The following is a 19,016-nucleotide window of genomic DNA, read 5'->3' on the forward strand; positions in this document are numbered from 1 at the left end:
CAAACGGCCGCCGGGCTCACGTGACCGCCGGGCTGCCAACCGGGTTTGAACGTGCGGCTGTTACCCGCCTCTTCCCCTCCCCGAAGCGCTTCTGCGATCGGCCTGATCTAAGATGGCGACGGTGGAACCGGTGAGTGTTTCATTCCATTCTCCCGCACGCTTTTCCCTCCCCTCTCTCTCTCCCTTCCCTCGTCTTCCCGCCGCCGCTCCCCTCTACCCGCAGCTCCGCCGCCCGCCCGCCCCGAGAGGCGGGAGAGGGGATGGGCGGTGAGGCGCGGGCGGCGAGGCGAGGCCGGCGAGGAGCGCACGCACGCAGGGGGCCGGAGCGAGGGAGGAAGGGAGGGAAGGGTGGGAGGGAGGAAGGCAGCGCCAAGCGCCTGCCTGCGCGGAGAGACGGGGAGGCGGGGGCCTGAGGACGGGGCCGCCGCCACCGGAGTACGGGGGGCCCGGGCCGTGCCGCTTGCGAGCCTGGGTGGGTGAGAGGCGGGGGCAGGGCCCCGGCCGGAGGGAGGGAGCGGGGCCTGCCGGCCGGCGGCACTCAACAACCACTGCGGCGCCCATTGTGCCGCGCCCTGCTTGCGGCCCCCGCCGGCACGGTGACGGGCAGGATGTCAGGGCCAGGAGGCACGGCGAGGAGGAGCGGGACCCCGGGCGATGGCGGTGAGAGCTGGGCTGCTCGGCGCATGTGGCTCGGTGGAGGTGGCCATGTTGTTTGCAGGCCGGTGGGTTAGGCTCGGCCCGGTGTCCGACGGGGTGGATTTTTTTCTGCGGTGAGGGGCCGGTTTGAAGGCAGGCACGGAGCTTGGCAATGAGAGAGAGTTCTGGCGATGAGGAGGGGCAGGGTCTCTAACCGGGAATGAGGGTTTGTAAGGCTGCCCCGGATTTTGGCAGATGAAAGGGTAAAGCGGTGAGGCGGGTAATAAGCCGAGGTGTATGCAAAGGAAATTATCCGGTTATGTCATCTTTCTGGAACAACGTTTTATTTTTATTCTAGCTTTTTTTTTATTTTTCATGATAATGACGTGCTTTTCTCTCTTTTTCTAAGTATTCTAAGTGTTTAAAATACTCTGCTCTAATTTCTAAAGTAAAAAGGGCCGAGCCTTCACTTCCATAAAAAAACGAAGCAGCTGGAAGTGATCCAAGTACAGTTGTTGTTCTAATCGCCCAGGCTTGTGTATCGTGAGTACAGCAGAAAACTGTGTAGTAGAGTTTCAAGAAAATGTGAAACTTCAGGTTGGCTGGTTGACTAAATAGTCAAAAGTGACTAAATAGCCAGTTAATACTTTGGAGGGTCTGTTACACTTAGATAAAACACTTTAAAGTTTGAAAATCCCTCTTTTTAAACAGAGATTAATTTTATCCTTTCATGTACGGGATCCTGAACCTCCCTTTATGACTTTCTTCCATTAACAAAAGAAACTGCACGTTTACTTACAAGGAAGAGATTGAAATTTGGTGGCATTTATAAATTGCTTGACAAGCAGTTCTGAACACAAGGAATGTCATTTGTTCAGACTGGACCACCTGCAGCACCTTTCCTTTGTGCTTCAGCCACAGTGTTAAACACTTTTTCCCACTTAAAAGCTGATCTAATTGAGCTGTAGCCCACATATCTGAAGATGAGAGCATTCTTTCTGTCAGCTCAGTGCTTTGCAGTTACCATGGAGAGGTTAATAAATAAATTGTAATACTGATGGCCATTGGAAATTAAAATGACTCTGAAGATACAGATTTGTAGCATTCTTGCCCGTGGTGCTAGCATAAGCCTCCTTCTGTACTGTTCTCTCCATTGTTCCCCTCTAAGAGTGAGATTGCGTGTTCAGCTAGATTAGCCAAAAATAAATGACTACTTCTGATGCACCATTTCCCAGCAAGATGATGGGGTTTGCAGATCCAGTTCACCAATCAATGACAGTTGTGCTGAGGCAGTAAAAGTGGAAGATGGGCCAACACTCCCGACAATTTAAATTGTGCTGCTGTTGAATGTTCTGCTGTGGTTGAAGTGTGTTTGACTTCAAGCAACAAATATTGGCTATACTTGCTTCTTTTCAGATTTATTATTTAATGGATAGATTTTATTTTTTTTTATCATTTCTTGCTGGTTTAAGTGGCTCACACTTCTACCTAGGCTTAAAGTCAGACTGGTAGAGTGACTGAGGTCATAGGTGATTAATGTTGCGGAAATAAACCCCGCGTGCTTTTCAACTGAACAATTTAATTGTGTGTGTGGTTATGGACTGGAAAACCTCTTAATCATAGGGAAGTCTTTCTGTTCCTGACCTTCAAGCTCTGGACCTAACTTTGATAGAGATGTCATCTGTGGTGCTTCCCTAGGGGGAAAGTATGTCTCAAGAATTGGGAAGCCCTACTGAATGTGTCAAGCTTTATTTGTTTAGGTTTTTTAAACATAGGTCAGTATCAGGGATCTTTTTAGAACTTCAATCTAACATACACTTTTAAGTCTTCCTAAGAGTCTGGGGAAAAAAGGTTTGAAACTCCTTTAAGGAGTATTGAAATTTGAATTTAGAGTACTCTATGGAGATTACTAAGAAAAGGAAGACTATTCTGAGTGTAGTAGACTTGTTGCACAGTGGCTTACTTCCATGCTTTATTAGATAAAGTGAAGCCTCTGATGTTTAAAACTTTTTCTGGTACTATCCTAGTGTGTTTTTTTTTTAATTATTCTGAATTAATTTGTGAGAATATGCAGAGGTGTGAAGGTATGTCCCATTACAGTGTGCTCATATTGTAACCTTTAAGGATTAGATGGGATCAGATAACACTCAGCAAAAGTAAACAAAAAACCCAATAATAACTCTTTAGTAAACAATAGCTTACCAAAGGTAACTTTCAAATGTAGCCACACAAAGCCTGAGTTTTCTAGGTGCCTATAAATAATACGGAAGTAATTCCATTTCATCTCTTATTCAAATTCTGTGGTGTAGTTTTGGTTGGTTTTGGTTTTTTTTCTCTGTGACAGTTACTACACTTGCACAAATGCAATTCTTTTCAATTTAATTCTGCAATTTAAGGTACCTGGGTGAAACTTTAGTAATGTATAATTTGAAAAATTCTTGTTTAAACAGTTTATCATCAATAGGTAGGACTCAAAACTTTCTTTATACAACAAAACAGTATTATCTCAAGGAGTTTCAAATATAGTGGTATAGGGCCTTGAAATTTGAGAAAGTTCAAAATAGCTCCCAAAATTCAGGGTACCCATAAAGGTATTTTTGTATTATTGACAGATCCCATGTAAATCAAGTGTACACAATGTTCAGCTCTAGACTTATTATTAGGTATTTCTGTTATAATGCAGTCAGTGACCTGCTTTGGTTGTGAATATGCTTGATCATGGAATTTTTCTGAAACTGTGCAGGATAAAGGTACCATGCATGCTGTTTAAGTGAGAATGTTTGTCATAAACTTTTGAATTATAAATTATATTTCTGGTTGAACACAAAGCTTCCTTTAAGAGGAGTATTTTGGACCAAAATACTCCTTGCCAATTTTTTTGAGATAAATACTTTTCTGAAAGCCATTTTTTAAAAATTACATTTCACACAACATAGAACTGGTCAAGCTTATTTCAAGGTAGTGCATAAAATAGCATTGTTAGACTGAGCGACGTTTTATTTACTGATAGCACTTGCAGATATGGAGGTATGTGGGAAATTTGGGTGAGAAAATGTGACCCTTTTAGTAGCTTTGTAAAGATGTGTGAATTTTAAGGGGCTAGAGGAGGCAAAGAGGGATGTTGGGAGAAAGCCTGCACTGTGAAAGAGAAATGCAGATTAAAAAAAAAAAAATTAAGGGGACTTTTTGTCAATCAGGTGTCTTTCACTTTTGAAATATAGAGGTTAAGTGTAAGTTTAGATGCTATTTTTGACCAAGCAACTTCAAGAAATAAGTGCTTGAAGTCCTAAAACCTCTAAAATACTCACATTATCAGGTGCTCATAGTGTGATCTGCAGATTTAAATGGTCTATGTAATACAGGTGGTCTGTTAGTTGCCTGTGAGGCAGTTGTCCTTCATTCTTATATAGTGGATGTAAGGCAGAAGAAATTTAACTGTAAGAAGCCTTTTTTCTAAACTTGCAGAGCAGTTGTTTGAATTAATCTTTTATATAGGGGTCAGTTTTTCTCATGTTCAGTGTTTTTTGTTGTTTTTTTTATCAAAGTAGCTTGGTTCACAGCAATCAGACATATTGGTAGTATGTCCAGTACTTTGTGGTTGAAGACTGACCTCTTGAGCATCTCTACATTATACAATTTTGTTTTAAATTCCTTCCAGAAGATGGAATGTATCTTCTTTTTCTCAGCTAAGGTGAAATTCTGTGTCTTGTAGGAGTGTCTCAATATTGGAGCACTTCTGTGTCTGTCATGTTAAAATACAGGGAGAGATTAGAGGACCAGCAGGTAGTTGACACTTTTTCCCTAGACTTCTGATAACTGGGATGTGGAGTTTTTCTGATGGATACACTATTATTTTGGTTTAATGCAAGAAAGCATTGGAAGCCTCTTTCACTAATTGATTCTCTTTCACCAAGAATGTAGAGTAGTGCTAAGATATCTTTTTGGTATGTAGATGTTCTGCTCTGACAACTGCACTTCATCAACCACTTCTGTAGATAATTAGATGACAAATGTGGTGTGGGCAACACCTGAAAACTCTCAGTGTAACCCAGTCAAGCTTGTTTTTCTCTTCAATAAACAAAGCTGGTTAAGCAGTTTTTACTGTGCTGTTTGTTTCCTGTCCTGTGACCTGCCTAGCTTCCTTTGATATGTTGGTCATTATGTGATGTGGAGAAAGAGTAAATAGCACCAATTAAAACTGCACGGAATGTGCAGATATGCACAGTCATTAAATGCTGAGTTTAAATGTTTCATGAAGTTCTGCAAGCTGATTCCTACCTGAAAAAAGGTTGGTGGTGAATAAGTGTCACTTAATTGCATGCTTGTGTATGAGAAACAGGATTGGCCATATGAAGGTTTCCAGTTTATCTGGTAATACTGCCCTATTTTACCACATCTGTTTTCAAAGCAGCAAACCCAGTGGTGGCTCCTATTTTAATAGCAGACACAAAGTCAATTTTAGGTTAAATAAGGCATTAGTTATGAGCAATAATTAAGTATTATGAAGGATTTTAAATGTAGTAGTCCAGAACCTGCTTGTGGAAAGTCTCTAGTAAGTTGATAGTGTAGCAATTTAGAGATTTCAAGGTGTGAATTGATAAAATGCATACAATATTTCTTATTTATTGAATCTTTTAAGACTTCTTAGGGTTAGGGGTAGAATTTCAGCACACAGAACAAAGTTAGATACATGAAAGGGACTTGGAATGCTGTTGGTGAACTTGGATACTTTGTATGTGGCTAAAAATGAAAAGTGCTTTAGCACACCAATACTTTAGTTTGATCAGAATAGTGAGATAAAGGTGAGGTCATATGATAGACCAGCTAAAATCAAGATTATTTTTCTCCTATTCTCTTTGATGGCAGAGTGGAAAATAAAAGATGGTGAAAACAAGCTCCTTTAGGCTTCTGCCTGAGACCAGCTGGAAAGCTGTGTAGTGGTAGAAAGCTCTGCTTCCAACTTCACACCTTCAGCCAGGATAATTGTGGTGTGTACAGCTGTGTCTGTCATTGATGGATACCCTGGTGCTTAAAAAACCCAAAATCTTTACCAGCTGGGTTAGTTTTGAAGACATGGCAGTCCTTGATGAAAATCATGGTTAGCTGGGCCCTGGAGGTGAGTTGTCATGTAGTTTTGGACAGGAGCTTGAAATAATGGTTAGTCTGAATTTAATTAATACTAGGTAGTTTTCAAAATATTTTAAGGTTACTGTGGTGACTTAGCTGAAACTTTAGTGCCGAGTCAGGCATTTCATTTGTCCAGAAATGGACTTCCAGCATAATTATGTGAAGGGTGACCACTGCTATACCGGGCAGGTATTGTGGCTCATTACATTTTTTTAATTATCTACCTTAATCCTTTTGGATGTTGTCTTGTATCAGAAGTTATGCAATAGCATATTCCCGCATGTGCTTAGTAGTTCTGTATTGATTTTTTTATAGTTATACTTCTGTAAGGCTGACCAGGGAGCCTCTTCAGGAATAGCTCTTTGGATATTAAAAGCTATTTGCTGAGAAAACCTGAATAAGATTCTCAACTGAATTTTTTTGGAAGGCACTGCAGTCAAGACTGAGTCTATTGATGTAAAAATCCGATTATAATAACATTTGTAAAGTAATTGTAAATGCTAGATATCCCAAGTGCAGAGTATTGTGAATGAAAGGAAGCTTTATCACAAAACCTAGTGCCTAGTTTACTTCCAAAGTATCAACAAGCTCTTGCTTGTGTGCTCATTGTATTTGCACATGTGATATTTCTGTATTCTAGTTAGAAGCCCCTGAAGGGGCAACATTTAAATTGTGGTTGTCTGCACTTGGCATTTTGTAGTATAATATAAATGATAACATTGTAGGAGGAAACACTGATATACTACTTGTGGTGTGTTTTGCAGCCTCTGTGCCATGACAGTGTTCATTTGTTCTGTGGACTTCTTGTATGTGATGAAAGGGAAAGATGTATATTTGTTCCTATTAACTTAAATGGTGCTAACTCTAGAAATTTTATTCAAGATAGCATTTGAAGCACTTAGTGTTTTAAAGATTTATTTATATTACTGCAGTATACGCTGAAGGGGATTTGACAGATAGTTTGACAGTTCTTCTGTGGGTTTGTCAGTGATCCTAATTAGGAGAGGCAGGAAATTTTACTGCCTGCTCCTTGTGCTATGTAAATCAAAGCACTATCTTTGTTACTGCCTCTCATAGGCCTTCACATCTTAGTCTTTTCACTGTGAAGGTGGAAGCGTATGAAAGCATTCTTAATTGTAATATGAATTATTAGGGTTTTTTAAAACAGGTTTTTTTTTCTAAATGAGCTGCTAAACTCAGGCACAAAATTATTTTTAAGTATAAAAGTATAACTTCTCTGAAGTAAAACATATGTTTAATAATGCTAAATATATTGATCATGAAAATAAAATTCCAGTTGACACATCTTCAGGTGTTATCAGAAGACTTTGCCAACCAGATGAAGGTTAAACAGTATTTGTTCATGTTATCACTTCAAATTCACTTTTCAGCACCCTTGATGATGATAAACTGAAAGTCTGTAGTAAACTGTACCAATAATTGGATTACTATTACTTAACCCAGCCCTACATCAATTTGTTCTATTAAAACCACAAAGCTTAAAATAATTTTTAAGTACTGCTTTTGTATTGTGTCTAGGCAAGTATAGATTCTTTCAGTCTTGTGTAGTTAGTTTATGCTTGTGTGACTGAAGAGTTTTTTTGGGTTTTTTTTCCTGACCCACCAGTGTCAGCTGTATAGGCATTTTTTGTGTTAGCTGTGGGGAATGGGGTCTGGTCCTCCTCTGTAAAATTGTAGCACAGATTGAAGGTTAGGGAGAGGTTGTGGTAACTGGCAGGAACACTTGGCCTCACAGTAAAGCTTTGTATTCTCTGACACAGTGGCTTCTCCAACTGAATGCCAAGTTCGAGGGGGGTCGCATCCATAATTACACTTCTTTGTGTTAAAGTATATTTTACATCTCTAGCATTGTTTCTAGAGATACGAAAAAATAATACTTGGAACCAGTCTTAATTTGTTTTAAATGTATAATTAGACTTATTCCTGTTTTGAAATTTGAGAACTAGCATGTTGAAATTGTTGTTTGGTGTCTGAAGCTTTGTTAGTAGTGATGTTGCAAATACAAAAGTAACTACTCAGTTTGGTTTCTAGCTGCTTGTAATAGCTAATTTCAGACCCAGGAATTGCAGGCGTATCTCCTACTTGTAGTGACAAAAAAACCAGGGCCTATACATTTGTTTCCAATGGTGCTTTGTTAGAAACTGATAAATATTTTTCCTTCTAAAATTATTATTCTAGGAATTAGCTTTTGTATGTGCTTATTATAGCTAATATAAAATACTGTCTATTTTATATACACAATATCATTATGTATATAAACTTGGAGCAACTTGGAACTGTTTAAAAATAATATGCTAGGTAAACTGTTCTGGAAACAAATGACTTAAGAAACAACTCACTGAAGAGCAGAATATGAATTCTTGCAGTTAATGTTAATTGTTCAGATGTTGAAGAATAAGGGGATGCAAATTGGGCTTCCCTAATGTTCCTAATGCAGGATGAATTATAGGAACTCTGCTTCAGCCTTCTTAAAGTTACTTCAAAGAACTAAATTACTTCAATAAAAATGGAAAGTATTAATAACTCCTTTCTTCAAACAGGAAACTACTCCCAACCCTCAGCCTTCAGAAGAGGAGAAAACTGAGCCAGCACCTAGTCAGGAGGTTGCCAGTCCCGAACAGTATATTAAGCATCCACTACAAAACAGGTAAATAGCCCAGAAGCATGATTGTAATTTTACCAAAGGTGGAAAAATGCATATGATTTTACAACCTCCTTGTTTTTCTAGTGCTTTCTATAGCAACATTTTGAGTCTTCTGTCTTTTTGAGGATTTTTGCAGCGAGGCTGAAGAGGAAATAGAATCTGATCTTGTAATGTGGAGCTTTACACCAATAATTATATTTTTAATATACTTTAATTTTGTGGTGCAGTCATCTTATTTCAGGTTTTTGTTGTTTGTGTTTTGTTTGTTTGCTTTAGATGGGCACTCTGGTTTTTTAAAAATGACAAGAGCAAAACTTGGCAAGCAAATCTTCGTCTTATCTCAAAGTTTGATACTGTTGAAGATTTTTGGGCGTAAGTAAAGATTTTTCAGTCTCTATAATAATGCTGACATATGCTAGAAAAGCTTATTCCCAGGTCAGAAAAGCAAAGCATTCCATTAGCTGCAACTTTTGGGGAGTGATCTGAAATGTTTGCAAAATTGAAGGTGAGGTCTACTCTATTCCTCAGAGTGCGGTAGAATAAAACCTTTGAATAAAATATGATTGGACAAGTTCTTTGTACTTTAAATAGACATTTTCTTGCTATTAATACTGTAGCACTGTTTATATTCATATGCACATGACATATATATATATAAAATTGTATTTGTGCAGTATCTATCTCACAGTAATGTAAATTTGTAACTTCTTGGAGCAAACTGGTTGCCAAGTCCTTGGTCACAGATTTTGCCAGCTGATTAAATTCTCAGACAGTTTTCTCACTTCAGATGTGCAATAGTACATACATCTGGAGTATGATACTTAGGGAATCGATGCATATTAATAGCATCTGAGAAAAGAAGCTCATTAGAGAAGGAACCACCTTCAGTCTAAATTGAAGGTCTGCAAAAGCAGGCTTGAACAGCAAGAACAGAGCCTTTGATGGTAGGCCTGTGCTTTCCAGACACTTGCTTCAGTCAGATTCACATGGTTTACCTGGAAGATTTTGCCTGTCATATGATGAAGTATGGACAAAATAGAAGTGACATGAGATTGAGGGTGAAAAAAATAATGCATTATGTATTTGATCTCTCAGTGTCATGTGCTACATTGAGTAACAGGGTTCTTAAAAGTTTTTTGTTGCATGAATGTGGTCAGTAACAGACAGATGGTGTCCTAAGTGCAATGATAAGAACCCTCAGTGACCCATTGGCACCAACGGGGAGGAAATAAAGTTACTGAAAATGTGGAACAAGTATTTATCACTCCAGTGAGGGGTAACCAGCTTTCCAGTTCCTACTATGGGGGTGACTGATTGTTGGAGTGAACAGTAGTTAGCAGTCTTAGGGTATGGGATGGGTGAATAAATGGTTTGAAGCACACTATTCAAGTTGGTTAAGGGCAAGTTTTTGAGCTCCTATAAAACAAGATGGGCCAGGTAATTAGAAGTGTTTAATCTAGATGTCTGTAGCCAAGAGTATAAAATCAAGCAGTTAAGAAGTTCTGTCTCCATTGTGGTTGAAGTGGGAAATAAACTGTGTTTAGATACCAGTGGGTTAAGGTAAACTTTAAGGAGGAAAGCTGGTAAGTCTGCCTGGCTTTGTTAATCCCTATGAATGATTTCTGATTGTTAGAACTTTTTTTTTTTTTTTTTTGGTACTGGGCCTTGTGTGAATATCTGTTGGCCTTGAACTGCAGGTTACTGTGATGTGTGCAGGCCTTTTACTGAAGTCTGACACTTTAACAGTGCAGGAAAAAATTGCATCTGTCCTCTAGCTAGAGGAGGAGACAGTATGTACTCCTTAGATTTTTTTTTTTTTTCTCTGAATTGCATAGTTGTGAATTTAATTTAATTCAGAGTATATACTTTTTTGTTTTGTTATTTAAATTTGATTTACAGGACCTACAGCCTTTGTCACTAGAGAATTGTATTGTATTAAGTAGCAAAGTTGAGTATTTCTCTTAAAGCCTCTCTCTACAGAGGGAGTAGCCTTAGAAATACAAAGTTACCCTTATTCCATGCAGAATACACATGCACACAAAATACGTTGCCATAAGACCCAGGGAATTATGGTTTTAATAACCTTGTTAAAACAAGGTTAAAATTAAGCATTGTTACAGGAACCCAGCATATATTCATAAACAAGTTTCCATTCTGCATCTTAAGCCCAAAGCACCTTAAAGCTTTTATACTGCTGAAAAATACTTAAGAAATGGGGTTGCTTCTGAAACAACTTTTATGCTTTAATTTTTGGGTTTTGTTTGGTCATACATCTTAAATTCTTTAAGAATTTTGTACTCTAAAGTAATGCTTAGTCTTTAATCCTGCTTTTTTCCCTCCAATAGTTTATACAACCATATCCAGCTCTCTAGTAATTTAATGCCTGGTTGTGACTACTCGCTCTTTAAGGTATGCTTGCTAACCTTTTTTCTTCAGTTGTGGGTGTTGTTGGATGGTTTCCTGGCTAAGCACAACACTGTCCAAATATTTCAGTTCCAATATTTATGAAGATGGTTTAGAATATCCTAAGGGTGTTGGTTTGTCTTTTTTTAAGTCCCAAGCACATGCTCTCTGAAAACCAGGCTGTCACTAGTTCAGAAAATGCCAAGTTGTTGCTTTAATGCACTTCACAGGCAGTACTTCTTAATCTGTTACTATGTTTGCTGCCTTTCTATGCTTGAGATATTCATGCAAATAGTTATATTATAGTCTCTATAATATGCAATTTTAATTTTAAGCTCTCTCATCTGATTTGATGTGAAATAAGTTCAAATGTCTTGTACTGTGGGAAGCTGCAATGTTCTCCAGGATTCTAACACTACTAGACAGATGCAGTGTTCCTATAGTTGATTTTTACACCAGTGAAGTGACAAATCACTGATGTATGAAATAGAAAGTTGTACCCAACACTAACACTTAGACCATGCCAAGGAAGTGTTCAATCAAGTGAACAGGAAATGTTGAAAGTATTTGCAGAAAGAAAGGAGAAATCTCAACTGGAGCTCTAAATGAAATGCTAACCTCTCTGAAGTGCTTCTAACATAGAGCTTCCGTTCTGAATTCAAGTATCTAAATCCCCTAAGTACTGGTGTCTATTACCACCTTTGTTTATAAAACAGCTACTGGCTGGCACTCCTTAGCAGACCATGTGCAGTTTTTAAACCCCAGCATATTCAGGTAGTGAAGAGGTGGTGATGCCTCGGTTTAGGAAGGGAACAATATTTTAGGTGACTGAGAAACCAGTAAACTTCAAGAAGCTGTAGGCCCTTCAGAGGTTAGAATGTCTGTGGATCATGCTTGTATTTCTTCCATGAATCCTAAATTTGTTTTTTAAGTAAGTATCTACTCAGAGTTTGGATCTTATCAGTCAGCAATAATCTAATTTTTTAAATTCATGGAACAGGCACAGCATTGGCTGTGCAGGCTTCCTAGTGATCTCCTGCTGTTGTCCTTCAGTTGTGACCTCCTGAGAGCTGCTCTTAAAAGTAATGAAGTATTTGAGGTCTGCAGCTGCCAGTAAGGGCACTAAATCTAAAGTGAGCTGACAACATTCCATCCTGTGTGTTGAACTCTTAATTAGTTTTCAGCCAAAGTTCTGTCGTGCAGTTCTCTTAATAGACATTTCTTAACCCAGTTTCTCTGTCTAGACAGTTACTTGCTTTTTTTAATGACTTTTTTCTGAAGTGCAGCCTAGTTAGTGCACGTGGGAATGTCAGCTGCATCCAGAGTCATTCAGGTCCATGAAGTGCCATTGGAAAAGCATGAATCAGAATGTAACTTGCCTCTAAAGGGTGTGTGTTTGGGTTTTTTTGTGGTCCTGGCAATTAAAGCCCTCTTAATCTCACCTTGTGTGTGCAGGAAGTTGTTGAGCTGGAACTGCCAAGGGTGTCTGTTTCAGTGAAGTGTTCTTTATGCATAAGCAGAGCATTTGGCCAATGTTGCACTGAGTCGAAGACTTCAGAACTTAGCTGCTAATTTTATCTGGTTTCATAGATGGTAGAGTGGATATTTGACTTAGCCTGTTCCCAATTTTTTTTTATTTAAAGCTGTGTAGCCAGGACTTCTGCCTGAGCTGTAATTTTTTAATAGAAATAAAAATTTGTTTGAAAAAGCTTAAGATGTTTTGGAATTTCGCTGCGTATCTTCGACTGTCTGCTTTTTCCTGAAGTTGCTATCCCAGTCATCACTGGCCTGTTGGTTATCCTTTAGGAAGAATCCATATCAAGTCTGATTTAACATCTGGTGATTCTTTGCAGGATGGGATTGAACCCATGTGGGAAGATGAAAAAAACAAGAGAGGAGGCCGGTGGCTCATTACACTAAACAAACAGCAGAGGAGAAGTGATCTTGATCGCTTCTGGCTAGAGACAGTAAGCACTGTGGCCTTACCAGCTGCAACTGAAGAATCTTGTGTTTAATATTTTAATTGATGTGTTCTTTCTGGGCCACATTAGACTCATAACTTGGTTGCATAGTGTGTTGTAAGATTTTATTACCAGGCTGCATTTGAAACATGATTTTTCAAGAGTGATGCACACTGTAGTCTATTCTGTTGAGTGATGCACCCTGTAGTCTGTTCTGTTGAGTACTTTCCTATAATGTGCAGCAGTGGAGAGTTCCACAGGACAAATTAATGTTTTCCTGTTGAATATGCAGAATAGTTGTTGAGCTACTGGGAAAGTAATACTGTGTCTTTAATAGGACACACTTATTTAACTGCATAAGTGTAACAATATGTTTTACAAATACTCTAGAAATTAATAGTTTTCAGGCTTTGGTCATGCTGCAGAAAGGGAATTTATTTCTCTTCTTTCTGTATTAATCTTAACACTAAGGTAGGTAAGTAATAATGCAATATTCCTGTATACTATAAAAATACTTCTTCACCTGGATGCTCTATTTTTGGGTTGGATTTTTTTTAATGTTAAATATGCTTCTAGAGATTATGTGGGTTGCAGTTAATGTGTCATACAAAAAATAGACTGTACTGTCTAGGAACTGATTCAGAATAGCCTAAAAGAATCTAATGTCATCTGGGTTTTAGAGGGGCAAGGATTGTAGGTGGTACAATGCAAAACAATCTTATAAAATCTCTTATCTTTCTTCCCTGCTTTTGTGAGATATGAGAAATATTGCACCCCTTTGAAAGGGAGAAATGGCCTTCAGGATCAGAGCAGAGGTATCCAAAATACCAGAACTGTTAGGATCTTTCTAGTCACTGTAGTAGTGATTTGAAGAAAGGATGATTAGAATTATGCTATTAGACTGGATGTGTGAAAATAAACACCTTGCTGTGTGCTTTCCCCCCAGTGCTTATGTGAGTCCTTCTGACTCCTAATAGCCATTGCATATGGATTGGAAACATCTAGAAAGTCTATGTAGACTGAAGTTTTGAGGTTTCTGCTTTTTGTTCAGCAGTAAACAAATGGCACAGAGCCCAAATACCTAGGTAACTGGGATATGTGCTTTAAAACCCCAGTCTCTTCTAATTCCAGTAATTATGTCTCTGACTTGGTCTACTAAAAATCAAAACACCTTCCTTCATCACTCCCTTTTAGCAAAAATTTTTATTGTAATTAATGATCTTTACTGTTTTTAACTAAACTTCATTTGAGAGGACTTTTCCCCTTTTGTGCAGCATTCATGGAGGGTGTAGTTGGCTGTAGTATTTATGAGCTTGGTAGTCACCTTTGGTTGTATGTGTACTAAGGCCATTTATTGGTATTTTGAATGTTCATATGTGGTTTAAACTTTAACATTTACAACTTTCATCACTTTGAATGTGTGCATCCTGCAGTTTTTGTATTTCCTTGATGAACTCTGTCCTTGTAGCTCACATGGGTACTGAAAGACCTTTTCAAAATGTTGTGAGTGTTGAATTTCTAAATGTTACAAGTGATTCTGGAAGACTAAAACAATGGTGGTGTACTTAATGTACTGTGCAAATGAAGGAAAGAAGTGTCTATTTGAAGATTAATACTTGAGTATTAAGGATTTTTAAGACAGACACATGCTGACTTAACTGCAACAAATTCTCAGGTCTGAATATCTGAGAATTGCTCAGTTTGCTAGCTGAAGATTTAAAATCTTGCTTTCACAGTTAGTACAGTGTACAGGGATGTGACCTAACTTGATCTGGTGTTCCTGAAGCACACTGCCTTTGCCAGTTCAAAGCTTTACCATTAGAAATCTGTGGGAGAAGAATCTTGTCACTTGAACACTTGTGTTGTTGCACTTGCATGACACTTTGGTCAGGATGACAGATGCCACTTCAGAGTCTGGGGGGACTCTGAAGCTTTCCTGAGTGTGTTGATAGGAAGCAAACACTTCATTAGATAGCAGTTTACATCTGAGCTGCTGTCTGAAATGCCTCTAGGCTGCTGTGCTTCAGAATGGAAATTGGACCTTACCTAGCTGACATGGCTTAAATAGTTATTTACAGATTCTTCCTAGAAAATGTATGCAAACACTAAAATTTCAGATTTGTCCACCTGCATTAAGCATATTTTGAAAAAAGGAATCAATTTCTTTAATTCTTAAGTGGGTGTGGATTGGGAGGCAGCACTACCTTGATGATCAGCTGTCAGAACTTGCAGCTTCTGGGACAAGAGCAAAGAGGGAAAACTCCAAAATAGGAGGAGGATACACTGATACAACTGAGTTTACATTAATTTGTAACATTTAGAGCTTCAAGAAGATACTGCAATAAAGAGAAAATGATGTCTCTATTGCAAGTACCTCTAAGCAGTAAATGTAGTCTTTGTGTACACCAAGTGTTTGCCTGTGGAGCAGGATTCTGACTTTTTTTAACTTCCATTTTTAATAGTTAATCTTTGTTTTGTAGCTGCTGTGCCTTATTGGGGAGTCGTTTGATGACTACAGTGATGATGTGTGTGGTGCTGTTGTTAATGTTAGACCTAAGGGTGATAAAATAGCAATATGGACAACAGAATGTGAAAACAGGGATGCTGTTACACATATAGGGTAAGTAACATGATTTTACTATATGAGGTGTAAAAATGCTTTTTCTTAACAGAGAACACACGTCAGGTAACTGTAGCCTGCAGAGAGCTGTATCCTGAGTTTAAGTAACTCAGTGCCAAATTATTTGCATTATTTTGTATTTCCTTGCAAGGGCTTATGTTAGTAACTTCTTTGTACTGCTGCATGACCTTTGCTGTAGTTGAGAAATAGGGATTAAACACAAATCCCAGCAGAAGTTTCTTTATTTCCCAATGAGGCATTGTAATTAATACCTGTAGTTTTTGTTGCACCATGCCAGTTTGTGAACTGCTTACTGGTGGGTAGCCAGTAAGAGTAGAGCATTAAGATTTTTCTTGGAAAGTGATGCTTACAAATAAGAGAGGAAAAGGGCTGTGAAGCTCACAAGGATGTCTCTATATTTGAAAAAAGATGGACAGTGATGTGCTGCGAAACTCTACAGATGTTTTCTTACCTTGTCTCTGTTTAAGTACAAATCAAACAAAATTATGCTGATCTCCATGAAGTATTTGACATGTAATTGCATGTTGTAGTTTTCATTCCAGTAAGCAACAGCAGTTTTTCAGCTCGGATTACTGTGCTTTTCTATTTAGCAAGCATTAGTAAAGCCAATGAATTCCTTGTGCTGTAGTCTTGAGGCTTCAAAACCATTTGCTGTTACATTCAGTCAGAAGTACTTATATTGGTTTGCATGCACCACACATAAACTGTCAGGCATAGTGTCTTCCTTACATTTTTCACCTACTGGGTGGCTTTCTTGACACATTTCTCATTTGAGCCTCCAGAATCCAGTGGGGTCTGCCTTATACAGGCAGTTTTAATATTCAGTCATGTTCAGACTTAAAGGTAAGTGTTTAAAAATAAACTTGGATAAACATCATTTAACTATCCGGCACTAAATACATCACTATTAAGAGGAACTTATGTAAAACATAATCCCACCAAGCAGCAGTGATTACCATTCAGTATCATTAGGGGATGCCAGTTTACTGGGAGACAGCCCAATAAAAAGCAGTCAACTTGATTTTCCAATTAAACAGGTATACTGAAATAATATATTATATACAGCACTTGTAATGAAACAATTCTTGATTATGAGTACACAGTGTAATGAAAAGGCAATGGCTTCATAAGCTGAGATGCAAGGAACATCCAGAAGATGTGGTACAGAAATGTGGTACACGTCTTCAACTAGGAGAACATAACCTCACATCAAACCTAGTAGGCATCAGAGAGCGTTTTTAGAAGAGTATTAACCATTAACTAAGGAGCTAAGGTGACTATCAGACAGAGAACTATGAAAATGTTAGGATTTTGCAAAGTGACTGACCCAGTGAGTAAGTTAAGTTATGTTGACTCCCTGCTGCCAACGTTGCCATAACTATTGAAGACAATTGAGCTTTTACTTAACATTTAAAATTGGGTTAAGCAATGTGAAGCTAAACAGGCTTGTTCTGTGGTTTAGCCAGAGATTGCAGTCTAATGCCATTAGTGGCTTGCATCTTGCTCACTCTGCTGAGAAACACTGTGTGTGTGTGTGTGTGTGTGTGTGTGTGTGTGTGTGTGTGTGTGTGTAAAATAGATATTGCTGCTTATTAAGGCATAAGATCCAAGCTGATTTTTCCTAAAGCTCACTTTGGGTAGCTGCCCATGGCCAGTGCTGTAATGAACTGGGGGCATGGGGGTCTGCTTTCTGTCCCTAGTTAGAAAAGGTAGCAAGTCTTGTGCAACTGAGGTGTGTGTGGGGATTAAAAACTGGCTGTTCCAGGGAACTGATGTTTTAGTTCAGGTGACTGAATTTCAGTAGTCCTGGAATTGTGGACAATGCCTTCCATGGCTGTTTTGTTCCTACATGTGGGAATATAGCTTGTTGATATTAGAGATATTTGTGATATTTGCAGATCTTAAAAAAAAAAGCAGGTGTTATGTTACTAATGCCTTCCTAAGGCCTTTCCTTAAACTTTTATTCTATTTCTTTTCTCCAGGAGAGTATACAAGGAAAGATTAGGACTTCCTCCAAAGATAGTGATTGGTTATCAGTCCCATGCAGACACAGCTACTAAGAGCGGCTCCACTACTAAAAATAGGTTTGTTGTTTAAGAAGACACCTTCCAAGTATTCTTTCATAGGAGACTGCGTCAAGCAATCGAGATTTGGGAGCTGAACCAAAGCCTCTTCAAAAGCAGAGTGGACTACATTTAAATTTGATTTCCATCTAAGTGTTTCTAAGATTTGTGAGAAGTCTCATTCGCCTTTGTCTTGTACCTCTGTGTTCAAATTTTTTTTTTTCCTGTTTTGGCTGAAGTAACCATTACCAATCAATTTTAGTACACTTCACCCCGTGAATCCATAAATGTTTTCCTGGCCCACTCTGTAATAGCTTGGTAGAAACATTACTATTATGAGAAAGGAAAAAAAAAATTTTGCTTATCCACAGTATTCAGAAAAGAAGTTGCATTTCTGTACCTGCAGGAAATTACTCTGTTTTACATTTGCATTGTATGCAGTAACATTGTGCTGGTTTGGAAAAAGAGTGTGGTGCATACAGTTTTCTAGCAATTTTTTTATACAGCATCATCTTTGCTGTAACCTATGCTGATGGCTGCTAGATTAATTTATTTGTTTTTCCCTATTTGATAACATTAGTGATATTTTGATTTCAGTTTTTTGCTCATGTAACATTTGGTTAAGAATCTGGGAATATGACAAAGGTGGAATAAACATTCATTTTGTGCATTCTTTGGTAATTTTTTGGTTTTTTTGTAACATCAAAGCTTTGCTACAAATTTATGCATTTCAGTCAAATCAGTGATCTGTTTGTGTGATTTCCTAAGCATAATTGTGGATTTTTTTTTAATGTAACACCATAATTTACATTCCTTACTAGAAATAGTATGTCTGGTTTTGTATCTTATGCTGTATTTTAACACTTTGTATTACTTAGGTTATTTTGCTTTGGTTAAAAAGGCTCAAGTAGAAAAGCGGTCCCATTCATATTAAGACAGTGTACAAAACTGTAAATAAAATGTGTACAGTGAATTGTCTTTTAGACAACTAGATTTGTCCTTTTATTTCTCCATCTATACAGCAAGTATTTGTACCTCTTGTGACAAGGCAGTCTCCACTGTGGCTTCTCTTGTAGTGTCTTCCAAGAAAGTTTAAAGTCTGGAGCTATAGTGTAATACTATTATTATCTCTTAGCACCCTAAATCAGAGCAAAATTATATTGATGTGGCTACTGTTTTTTTCATAGTGGTTGGTCTGATCATGATTTTTGTTGTTTCTCTTGACTTTGGTTTATGCCAACCAAAAAATTCAAGGGTACATAGAAAGGCAGACAGGCAGTTTCAGGTAGGAACTACATTAGAAGTACTTTTAAATGAGAGTGATTCCACTTCTAGTATATAATTTCTGTATGAAGTACAAGTAAAACTCAGTAGAGACATGGCTATAAAATAAAAGTATATGAGCATCTAGATAGACTATTATTATGTGTGTCTTACAATGAAATTAAATTTGGCTTGGAAGTTGCTGTAGGAGCTCTCTAGGTCCGCTTGACTTGCAGGATTGGGGGAGAATTTTGAAG

The 19,016-nt window shown here is 38.2% G+C and overlaps 1 protein-coding gene across 2 annotated transcripts; it reads left to right on the forward strand.

The window, feature by feature from the left end:
• On the forward strand, positions 1–18,484 carry EIF4E (eukaryotic translation initiation factor 4E). 2 transcript variants are annotated; one of them, XM_071742783.1, is made up of 7 exons: positions 1–130; positions 8,325–8,431; positions 8,705–8,800; positions 10,774–10,837; positions 12,685–12,798; positions 15,273–15,412; positions 17,416–18,484. In XM_071742783.1, exons 1-7 carry the CDS (start codon positions 113–115, stop codon positions 17,528–17,530), a joined length of 654 nt encoding a protein of 217 aa, XP_071598884.1. In that variant the 5' UTR covers positions 1–112; the 3' UTR covers positions 17,531–18,484. The 2 variants fall into 2 exon arrangements, with proteins under 2 accessions (XP_071598884.1, XP_071598885.1); XM_071742784.1 differs by lacking the exon at positions 1–130 and adding an exon at positions 506–660.
• The last annotated feature ends 532 nt before the right edge of the window (positions 18,485–19,016 follow it).

This window comes from Heliangelus exortis, chromosome 4 (assembly GCF_036169615.1).
Source record: "Heliangelus exortis chromosome 4, bHelExo1.hap1, whole genome shotgun sequence".
NCBI classification, from domain to species: domain Eukaryota; kingdom Metazoa; phylum Chordata; class Aves; order Apodiformes; family Trochilidae; genus Heliangelus; species Heliangelus exortis.

What these genes read in the sequence shown, in the direction of transcription:
- EIF4E (XM_071742783.1), top strand. An exon ending in ATCGCTTCTGGCTAGAGACA is followed by an intron (nt 12,799 to 15,272) that starts GTAAGCACTGTG and finishes TTTGTTTTGTAG; the next exon opens with CTGCTGTGCCTTATTGGGGA. An exon ending in GATGCTGTTACACATATAGG is followed by an intron (nt 15,413 to 17,415) that starts GTAAGTAACATG and finishes TCTTTTCTCCAG; the next exon opens with GAGAGTATACAAGGAAAGAT.